Source organism: Marmota marmota, unplaced genomic scaffold, assembly GCF_001458135.2.
Source record: "Marmota marmota marmota unplaced genomic scaffold, marMar, whole genome shotgun sequence".
Classification (NCBI taxonomy): Eukaryota; Metazoa; Chordata; class Mammalia; order Rodentia; family Sciuridae; genus Marmota; species Marmota marmota.
Window position 1 is genome coordinate 22,205,725 of NW_025999982.1, and position 11,376 is coordinate 22,217,100.

At 32.9% G+C, this 11,376-nt stretch overlaps 1 protein-coding gene across 2 annotated transcripts in view; it reads right to left on the bottom strand.

Moving 5' to 3' along the window:
• Window positions 1–1,712: 1,712 nt before the first annotated feature.
• The window catches only part of Bmp5 (bone morphogenetic protein 5), a 109,936-nt gene continuing 100,272 nt past the window's right edge, over window positions 1,713–11,376 (bottom strand). Inside the window, exons 5-8 of one of the 2 annotated variants that reach the window (XR_007348530.1) lie at window positions 8,410–8,486; window positions 7,094–7,149; window positions 6,827–6,937; window positions 3,478–3,526 (exon numbers count right to left, since the gene is read on the bottom strand). Coding sequence is in view for 1 of the 2 variants with exons in the window: in XM_015487871.2 (XP_015343357.1) it covers window positions 3,377–3,526; window positions 6,827–6,937; window positions 8,410–8,486 (338 nt within the window). In the remaining variant the exon portion in view is untranslated. Of the gene's footprint in view, window positions 3,527–6,826; window positions 6,938–7,093; window positions 7,150–8,409; window positions 8,487–11,376 lie in introns of both variants that reach the window. The other variant, XM_015487871.2, reaches the window with a different exon arrangement.

The window sequence follows — 11,376 nt, forward strand, 5'->3', positions numbered from 1 at the left end:
TAAACTATCTTACTGACTTTGTACACAGGTTTAAGAACTGTTTTACTCTGGGCTTTTTCTGTAGGTACTTGCAGGAAAATAAATACAGTCCACCATTTTAAGCAGGTTCTACTATATTTCCCAATTTAGTGGTATCCACAATGAACTGAAAAGAAAAACACTGCTCATACCCCACTAAACCATCAGGTTAGGTCCTGTTTCAAGACTAGCTGAAATCTGAAGTTCTTGTGCACCATTAGCACTCTTCCCCACTCCACCCCCATACACACACACACACATACACACGTACACACATATATATGTGTGTATATATGTATGTGTGTGTATACATATGTATATAAATAAAATTTTCAGAATTTAAGGCTACAACACTTTTGCAATCCTCTCCCCATTGTGCCTTTGTTGATTTTTAGCCTAGCTGCTCAAGGAAAGTTGAAACTCAGATGCAAAGGTTCAGGTATATGTTTTAAATTTTCTGAAAGTATCTTTGTGATTTTTAAAGGCTCTATGTGATCTGATTTCTTCTTTGAAATCTCTGTCTTTGTAATGACTTTAACAAATATTATAACAGACTTTGGAATTTTTGCAGAACCCTCACTCTTTATAATTGCTAACTTAAATATAGTTTTGTTTTCTATCTAAATAAGAAAAAATGCTGGCATTGATTTTTACTTTCTCTTCAATTTTCATCTTAACCAAACTTGATAAAACACAGATGTATACATATGTACTTAGTAATGTATATGCTTTATCAGCAAAGATATCTTCACTTCTAACTTTAAAAAGTTCCAGGCCAAAAGGTAAAAGAAAAAGGGAAAACAGCAAAACAGGTAATTTGAGATGCAATCTGGATGATAAATTGAGCACTTGACTAAACTGTTATGAGATGGTTGCTTGTGTTTAAGAATGAGGATTTCTTCTGTCCTGAGTGGAGTTGTAGCATAAGCTAATTATTCATTGTAAATGTCTTGAGAGATGACATTTGCCAGACTGTTAAGTAGCCAGTAGATGCTGACTCACATGCCAATACAGGAATTAGAAAAGGATACTTCTTGAGTTGAGAAAAAAGAATTTTGGGTTTTCTGTTTTCTTTAGTTCAATATTGCCTATTTTTTTCTTAGTTTTAAAACACATGAGTATTTATTATTTATGGCCTTCTATTTCCAAAATGGATAAGGATCATTTTATAAACAACAATAACAAAACACATGTAAAGCAGAAAAATGAAAATATATAAACAAACAACAGTACATTAACTATCTAACCAGATATGAATTTTATCTGTTAAAATAGGTCATTATTCTGATTTCTGATGAGTATTGTAAAGTAATACTAAAAATTTATTATAATAGTTGAGAATGTGAGTATATAATCATATATACTTTTAAAGAATGCAAAAATAACAATGCCAATTATCTCCCTTCTTATATGAAAAAGTATGAGGCATTTTTCATTGTAATTATTTTTCACTATTATTAATATTTCTTTGTTGTTTGAATAGATCAAGAAAATCTGTGGTTCATGAATTGGTGCTTTGTCTATTTAATAGCGACTTAATTATTAAAAATATTTTTTTTAAATTGTGGTAATCAGAAGTAATATAACAAATCACATAATTCAGAAATATTTTACATTTGAGAAATATTCTTATACTCTACATTTATGGTATAAATACATTTTATCTTAAATAAAGAACCAAATCAAGCACAGCAGAAACTTGCATTACAATTTTAATGTATTTTAAAATATATTTAAACAGCATATTTAAAGAATAATATAATAGACTTCCATTTCTTATTCTCTCAATGGTACACTATTAATTAAAAATATATTACTTAATGTACCCCAATATAGTTAATAGCATATTCTGTAAGATAAACTGTACTTTAAAACAATATTGCAATATACCTGAATTACAAACAAACCCAGAATGATTCTGAAAACATTGCTAATATAAGATTTGTTTGAAAGATCCAAAGGAATGATTAATAAATGGTGTTTTAGAAATATTTTCAGTGAACTGCAAATAAGCCTAACCATAGAGCCACCATAAGTAGCAAATTATCAGTCTAAAGGTCATGCTTCCAAACATCAGTGTTTGTTAAAGAAAGGCCTTTAAAAGCATTTCAACAGAGAAAATAAATTATTTTCTAAGGGAAGAATACTCACACCAGACACACACATATACACACTCACATACTCTCACACACAACATAATCTTCCCATTTGAAATTATTTGTGCTTGAAGGAAGGTTTACAAAATCCCTTTACAAAAAGGTTTTCACTGAGCTCATTCTCAAAGATATGAAAAATGGATTTCAGCTGTTCTTTCAAAATGGCAATTTTGTCAAAGCCATTCTGGGATTTTTGGTAATTTCCTTCAGTTTAGTTTCAGTGCTTTTACTCCAAATAAAATCCCTTGCATCACATCAATCAGCAAACTCAGTTATAAAGGAAGGCTAAAGAAAATGGCTCTGTCGGCATCCTTGGCCCCAGCACATTTTATGCATGCAGTGACTCTTGTCTGTAGGGAGAGAAATGGAGCACATGTAAATGTTTCTTTATTTTGGACTAAGTTTTTAAATCTGAATAAAAAAAAAATCTGCAGCAGTAGTGTTCTAGATAATAGGCAGACATGATTTATTTGAGGTAAGAAGGTTGTTCTACAATTTTTTTAGTGTTAACTTGGAAAGTTATGGACACAGGCTGAAGCCTGTCTCCACAGAATTCCTGAAGCTTTGAGCTCCTTGCAAAATCTACAGTTCACAAGCCAAGAAGAAACATGCTCCTACAGTTACACAAATTTTGTTAAACCAAATGGTTATAACAATTATGTGCAATCTTTCAGCTTCTATGTTCTGCCTACCCTTTATTTATTCAAATCCAGTTCAACATTTCACTTTATCTAATGAAGCAGAAAGTGTAAAAGAAAAATTATGTTTATCCAAGCATTTTTTGTTTGGGTTGTTATTTTTTTAAGTTTTATTTCTAAATAAATATCCTATCATAGTTTTCATTGGCACAATGTAACCAAATGCATTCAATTTCCTTCAACAATATTAAACAGTCAAAGGAGTTCTGTTTAATCTCAAAAATTATATAAAAATTGTATGAGGAAAAATGTTGAAATGGAATGAAATTGGAGTCAGCATGCTATATAACATAGTGACCTATATAGCAGATTTAACTGATAAGGCATCCACAAAGGAGAATATATACCTTTAAATAAATAAAAATGACTATATACATGATATTATACATAGGAAGAGAGATGAAATGAGCCAGACTAATTTTAGGAAATTCCCCTTTTGTCTGCTTTTTATTGCAGCCATAAACCTTAATACAAATCTTTTATTATTGCCATAATTATTTAATATTAGTGGCAGCCACATGAGCGTACTACCATATTTCTGTATTTTTTCAAAATGACATTGGAGCTGTCATCGAAGTACAGAACAGAGATGGCATTTAATTTGGTTGGAGCACAACAAGGCTTTGGTACATGGTCAGGAAACATCAGATGAACCTGAGAAAGGGAAAAAAAATGTCTTTTTAAGAAATAGGGTAAAGAGACATTTGTTTGCAGCTTTAAAGTAATATGCTTGCTTTGTCATCCACCATCAGGCACACCCTTAATTTGACTAACTTTCTCTTACTATGTTCCATGACTGGTGTGGGGTTGGGGCTGGTAGTGAAGGATGTATTCTTAAGCACTAACACCAAGAATCAATGTCCCCGTTCTAATTAAGCAGGGGTGGGAGGCTTGAAAATAGTCCATCAAATAAAGAAAACTCTCTCTTCAGTGGAAATTTCCTGGGGAAAGAACATGACAACTAGCACTGAGTTGCTTTTAGTTGAAATGACAATTTCTATTCACATCATGAGAAATATGTAAGCTGTAAGTACAAATCAATGAAGACACACAGTTGGACTGCAGAAATATTTAAATGTATGGATTATTTTTTAAAAGGATAATTAAACAATGAGTCATAAATGTTATGTCAACTCTTAATTTTCCATGTTGAAGGAAGAATAAAAAGAATAAAAATCATAATGAAATGAAGTCCAGATATAATCCAATATTTGTTTTAAAGCAATGGTTTCAACTCTTCACAGAATTTTTTATCAGATTCACTAAAGTTTAACATCATTGTATGTTCTTTCTCCCCTGCCCAATCCTAGACAAGTGCGCCAAGAAGCAAGCAAAGCTAAACCAGAAGCAATGGGACCAGATACTTTATAAATTGAGTATCCATTCCCTTAGAAGCCTAAAAAGGTGGCCATACATGAAAGTGAAGTGCTTAAGTAAAGGATTCATGCTCATTCTGATCAGACTGGCAGTTTGCCTGTGAGTTGCAATAATTGAGCAAGGAGCCAGAATGTGCCTCCCCCCTTTCCCACCCACTTCTGGCCCTTCCCCCAAAGGAGTTTATGGGAAGTCCCTTTGATGAGTCTTAAGGGATCTACAAAAAGCAAATGCAGCCTCTTGGAGTTTGGCTGCATAATTCTCTGGCTGAAATGATATAGGAGCCCTGCATGTGGACAGAAACAGCAGAAAAAATGAGGTGTTCTGACACGAACTTGAAGTTTCCTAAGACCTCACAAAACTAAAAGTTGGACAGCTTCTACGAATTTCAGATGCAGCTTGTGTCCCTCATCAGCTTATCTTCCATAACCCACACATATATGATGGATAACCCACACGTTTCAATGGCCTTGGCAGCCCCATGAAGCAGTCACTCTGTAAAAAACGGATTGTTCTTGAATGATTTCTCAAGTCTATTAGTCACAAACATGCTTTCTTTTAACAACAAACATGCCTGTCTTCTTGTTTCATGTCCTTCATAGAACAAATGAAGAGCATGCGCAACACCAGGAAAAAAAAAAATATATCAAGCTTCCCATGTCTGCTCGAGTTCTGCAGAGACTGATGTCCTACACCCAGGACAGCAATGCAGTGCAAGGTCTTCTTCCAAGTTCATGTCAAATCTTTTCTAAATGTTTATTGCTCAACATTGACTTTTAGACTTCAGCCTTAAGACTTGCAATAATAATTATCTATTATAGGAAAAAGATGAGAGAAGGGAATATTTGATAAAGGCTTTCTGCCAATAAGCAAACATTGCTTGGCCTGAGGGGAACTTTGATATAGATAAATACATATCAAAGGAAGAAAAGTTATGCAGTTATTGAACTAACAATAAAAAGGGGCAAAGAACTTTGAGAGAAATTAAGTGACATTACTTTATAAGCAAATAGGAGCTATTTCTTCTGTGACTCTACAGAAAGAAGGCAATTGTGACTGTCCCTTCAAAAGGTGAAGCTGCAGCATGCCCCTGTCTACTGGTTGAGGTTTGGTATGTATGACACACTGTCTTTGCAGACCCTGCCTACTTCCCAACTACCCAAGAAGTGCTATGTTATATCAAGAAGAGTGTGCATTTATAGACAGCAAAGGTGAAGGCACTCCCCAGGAACTCACTTGATACCTGAATTTTGCACTGGGGTAATCTCATTAAAAGAAATACATTTGTAAATGACAACCTACCAGAAATACATGTTTGTTTTATATGTTTCTTTCTACCCCAAGGTTATTTCCAAAATTTTTATAATGCCCATATTGTAGTTGCCATCAATGAGCATTTCTGAATCCTAATTATTTTGTATCATTTTATGAAGTTAATGAAGATGCAAGTAAAACATCAGTGCATTCAAGTATTTGATCTGTCAGTTTATATGCATATATTAATCCTTATTCAGGAGGAAACTGGGATACTCCTTATACTGGCTTTAAATTTTAAATTAATTATGGGGAAAAAGTCAACATTCTAAAGTCAATTTCTCTCAAATTCTAAGAGTACTATCATTATTTTTTGGTAGGGGTCATAAACCAGCCTCACTCCAAAGAAAGGTTTTTTTCCCTAATATCCATTCCTCTCTGTTGCCATCCACCAAGCAGCTCTACTTCTAACATTAATTCTTGATTCTAAAGTAGTGTGTGTTCCACCCTTTTCCTCCTACATACATAGATATATAAATCTCATAATGATCCAAACATTGAGTTGGAATCATATCACATAATCTAGTATACACTCTGGGAACCTCATAAGATACATCTGATTCTCGAGAGGTTTTATACGTTTGTTAGAGATGGTACAATCAGAGACCATCAAAAGTCAACACCACTTCACTATATTGTTCACCAAAATAAGCCTAGTTACTAGAGATTTAAACACCGATAATTTTCTGAGAGTGTGGAAGAGGAAAAAGGAAGATCATTTCCACTTTAAAGATTACACAGGAAGAAAGAGAATGGGGCTGGGAAGAAAAAGGAGGGGTGAGAGAGAGGGAGGACTGGAAAGAAGGAAACAAGAAACGGCAATCAGTCTCCTACTTAATACCTTATTGAAGAACTGTAATAATACTAAAGTATGTTATAGGACATCCTTCAACATTTAAAGCAAAAACTCTCAGATGAAATTCAGCACAGCTATTAGTCAATACTTTTGTAATGATTACTAATGAATTGTTCCGTTAAACACAGTTCCCTGGGAACCTGCCTAGTTAGTCATACTGTGTAGTGAAGAAATTAGTGCAGAGGATCGCTTCATATGATTATTCCAATATTCCCAACTAGATCCTTCCCTGTTCTGTAATACTTAAGCCACTATATCCACAGTTGTTACCTTAGCTATAAAAAATAACAAGGGATCTTGGGAAGATATCCTAATGCATTGATGATTATGAATGGATAACTTTTCTTTAAAACAATATTATATTGTGCTTGCATTATAAACCATTTCAATCCTACAAAAACAGAGCATACCAAAGTCTGAACTATAGCATGGTTGGTGGCATTCATGTGAGCATTAAGTGGAAAAGAACATTCTCCATCACAATAAAATGCAGCATATCCTTCTGGTGCTATAATCCAGTCCTGAAATGCACAGAGAAAAGAGAAAATAAAATCACCTACTTGAAAATAAAGACTCAAAGAAGTTTCATCTGAATAGGTTTTATTTCTTGATCCAACAAGCATTCCAATAGGATAGCCTCTCCCACACACTTTAATTTTAAATTAAAATTTACCAACAAAGTATAAATGTGTTTGCAAGAATTTGTCCTCTTCTCATTTCTCCCAGGAGGTTGCTATGTAAGACATTTATAGCATGCATTAATCCATGTATGTATTCATGAATAAAAACATAATCATGAGATAGCATTCTAAATATTGTTTAAACAGGAAACGATGAACTCCACAAAGTTCAAGTGAACCAGAAAGGATAAGACAAATAAACTTAATTGAGATAATTCTCATTATTTCTTAATAATTCATTCCCCATTTTAGAAGTCTGACAACTTCCTAAAGCTTTAATTTATTCCATGTGCTATTTTTCTTTTCATTCTTGCATTGACTTTATGGACCCCTTAGCAGAAATAAATTGGAACAAATTCCTTAAAACTATACATGAAAAATTTCAGGAAGCTAAATCATTGGCAATGCAGAATTGTTGCCCTGAATTTTCTCTCCAGAGAAACAAAACTTAGTGTAAATGTAAAAATTATTGTGATATTCATGTTGAAGGTTTATGAAAATTTTGTAAATGTGTACATATTAATATTATTTATTAATAAAATTGTTGTATGTTGAGAATCCATTGTAATAGAATATTAAAGGAAATATAACAAAATAGTTTTTAATGACTATTCTATTTTATTTTTAAGTTCTTTTCACACAGAGCCATTAAAAATTATTTTGGTTAAATTCTCTTCCTCAATTTAGTTATGAAGCATATTTTAACAACAATATGATTTTTTGTTTTGTTCTGGAGACTAAACCAAGGCTCTTGCTTCTGCTGAGAAAGCATTCTACTACTGAGTTAAATCCCTGGCCCTTCTTATTCTTATATTGAAATGTGGTCTAAGTTTCCCAGGCTGGCCTTGAACTTGCAATCCTCCAGCCTCATCCATCTGAGTAGCTGGGATGATAGGTGTGTACTACCACACCCTGTTACTAATAATACATTTGTAAGTGAAAAAAACATCTCTTTTGTACATCTACTTTATGACAGAGACATTATTGATTATAGTTCTGTTTTCTAGGCTGATAGTTTGGGAACCTAAGAGTACTAATCTGAACTAATATGTTACCCATTTTCAATTTAAAGTTGGGGGTATTTAAACAACACTATTCTTTTTTTTTCAATTCCTAAATATTATAGACTCATACTTCTTTTCAGATAACTGCATTATACCATAAAATATACTTATTGTGCATCAAGGGTGAAAGCAAGCCAAAGGGAGAAATGAAAATTATGTGGATAAAATATATCCTGAGGAGTCATTCAAAATGATCAAAAACTATACTTGGAAAATTACTGACAAAGATCGTTGACTTAAAATCCTTACCTGCCATCCCAGGTCCCGGAAACTCACATAGAGTTCATGCTTCTTGCAGGCTTGTTTTTGTTCACTTGTATTATAATCTGAAGATTGTTTTAAAAATCACATATTATATAAATGGCTGAATATCAGGTATACAATATTTCTTTTATAAGATTGCTGTTACGATTTTAAAGGGGTTATATTTGAAGATTTAAATTATCAGTTTGAATCCTAAAGCTAGAGCCAATGACAAAACACATGCATTTGAATCATGCTACATGTTCTTTCTTCTTTTGTAAAACCTAGACAGTATCTTTTGCCCTATATGTTACCACCTGTATGACAGGGCATAACTTTGTGATTGCCACTCATGGCATACTAACTGTTCAATATGTGTTCATTCATTAATTTAGTCATACATGATATATTTTTCTATAATAAATATTCTTACAATATTTTTTAACATCTTCCATCAAGCAAACACTGGGATCTTACTAGTTGATTTTATTTTAATATAAATTCATTGTACCTCCAAATTGAGCTTCTGATCATTCCTCAAAAACCTGTCCACTTCTAGAGTTCTCCATTCTTGACTGACATCAGTTGCCCCAGGCATAAAAACCAAAGCAAAATTAAAAGAAACACCAGGAGTCTAAACACATCTTTTGTTTTCACTTTCACATCCAGTCTGTCCAGGCATTTTATGAGCTATTTTTAAATAGATCCAAAATCCACCCACTCTCCTCACCTCCATCATTGCTTCCATTACAAGCCACCATTTCTAGCCTGAATTACTTCAATATCCTCAGTGCTAGCCTCCCTGCTTTTGCCTTTGCTGTCCTACAAAAAAAACCAGTCAAGTGGGTCTTATAAAAAGTAAACTTTATTGTGGTACTTCCCTGGAGGAAGTCCCACTATGTTCCCATCTCAGGGAGAGTGAACTGTTCTCACAGTGGTTACAAGGCTTTATTTTCAAGTCTTTGCTTAAACATCATTTCAAGGAGGCCTTCATTGACTACTCTATTAATGTTGCAACCCTAAACCTGATACTCTTGATTTTTCTAATCTTATTCTATTTTTTCCCCCATTTCCTTTACTGTGTTGTCAAATGCTAGCTATGATGTTCACTCATTTATTATATAAACTGCTGCTTGTCTGTTTTCTCCTACTAGAATGTAAATTCACCAGAGCAAGAGTCTTATTTGGCTCTGTGTAGTTCTCTGACATATCCCTGGGGTCTGATACAGTAAGTGACACACAGTAGGCATTCAATAAACATTTGAAGGATTAATAAAACAAATTTCTCAGTATTCCAAAAATTATTTTCATTACATATTTTGGAATGTAATCTGGAATACCCATAATATTTTATAATTGTTTAAAAGGTAAGTATAAATGCAGAACTCCAATCTTGCATTTGGAATGAAGTAAAATACTAAAGAAACAGAACTTTATGGAACATTTTTCTATGTTGTCTTCTCTGGAACATATTCATGCTTTATACAAATAACATCTTAACTCACTTCGATTGTTTCTAATATGAAATATGAAAGAGAAAAAAATATTTATTTCAAAGAAAGTTTGTGTTAAGGTGCTATCTGCCTTTTTAATTATTCAAACGTCAATAAAACCAGAGATCAAATGGGGTCCATCATGGGGGGCCCTGTTGTCTGCCATTCCTGGATCCTTCAAATAATCTTTAATATCAGTCTAGGAAACAAGAGAGTGATTAAATTTTGAAATTGAGGATTTTAAAATTTCTAGATCAATTATTTCTACTGTGCAATTGGAACAAATTTTAAAAGTAAATAATGAAAAATGGAGAAAAAAGAAATTATTTGAGACTTGGTACTATTGTTCTTCAGGGAAAAGTCTCCCTTAATCTAAATAATATCACAAAGAATTGACTTTATTCAGGCAATGGACAACTGTACTTTAAACATGAAATGGATAAGTATATATGAAAAGCCATAAACTACATGCATGGTTATTTGAATTCCATGTTTATAAAAAAAGAAAGAAAGTAAAACTTTAAAGTCCAAATATATCTGTTCCATCAATGCAGCTTTCATGCAGGCTAAGTGATGTATATAATGTAACATCACATAAAGGTAACAAGCAATGAAATTTATAATGAAATCTGGTTCCAAGAGTCTGATTTCATAGAGTTAGGACCATATGCTTATTCTGTCAGAAATAAAAATTAATGGATACCGAGTGAAGTAAATGTTGTACCCAAACCAGCAAAGTCTGCAGTTAGATTTACAATAAATGACTGGCAGAATAAGCTGTGGGATAAAGGGCAAGTAAATTAGATTTACATATTTAAAAATATTAATTGGCAGCCCTTAGGAGATTAAAATGAAATGGAGATAACTCTATTGTTGATGAACCTGTCTACAATAAAGTCATACCTGAAATTACTAAAATGTTCTGTTGCCACAGTGGATCCTAGAAAAAGTACACTAACATGCCTCAAACAAAATGCAGGCATTATAATATAGCACTTTCCTGTTTTTTTCCCCCCTTAATGGTAATAATGTCCAGAAAACAAAGCAAAAACATTGAAACTATTATTAGAATTTTATGCAAATTTCTTTGTGGCTAATTTCCAGATGCAGTATAAATTTAATTTTTTTCTACTTTTTTATTGGTGTATTATAGTTCTACATATTGTTGGGCTTTATTGTCACACATTCATATCTGACTTTAAAATATTAGAAAATATGAAAAAGAAAGATTTGGACATAAAAAGTGGTATTAAAAATGAAATCTGCATAGACATTAAGACGCATACTAGTTCCTGAGAAAACAAATAAATGTAGTCTAGCCTCGCTAAGAGAACAACAGACAATAATTAAATCCAAAAAATTCCATCTATCAACATTGGTCTCAAAATAGTATTAGCTTCTTCAGGAGGTAAAACGAGAGAGAGAGAGAGAGAGAGAGAGAGAGAGAGAGAGAGAGAGAGAGAGAGAGAGAGAACATACA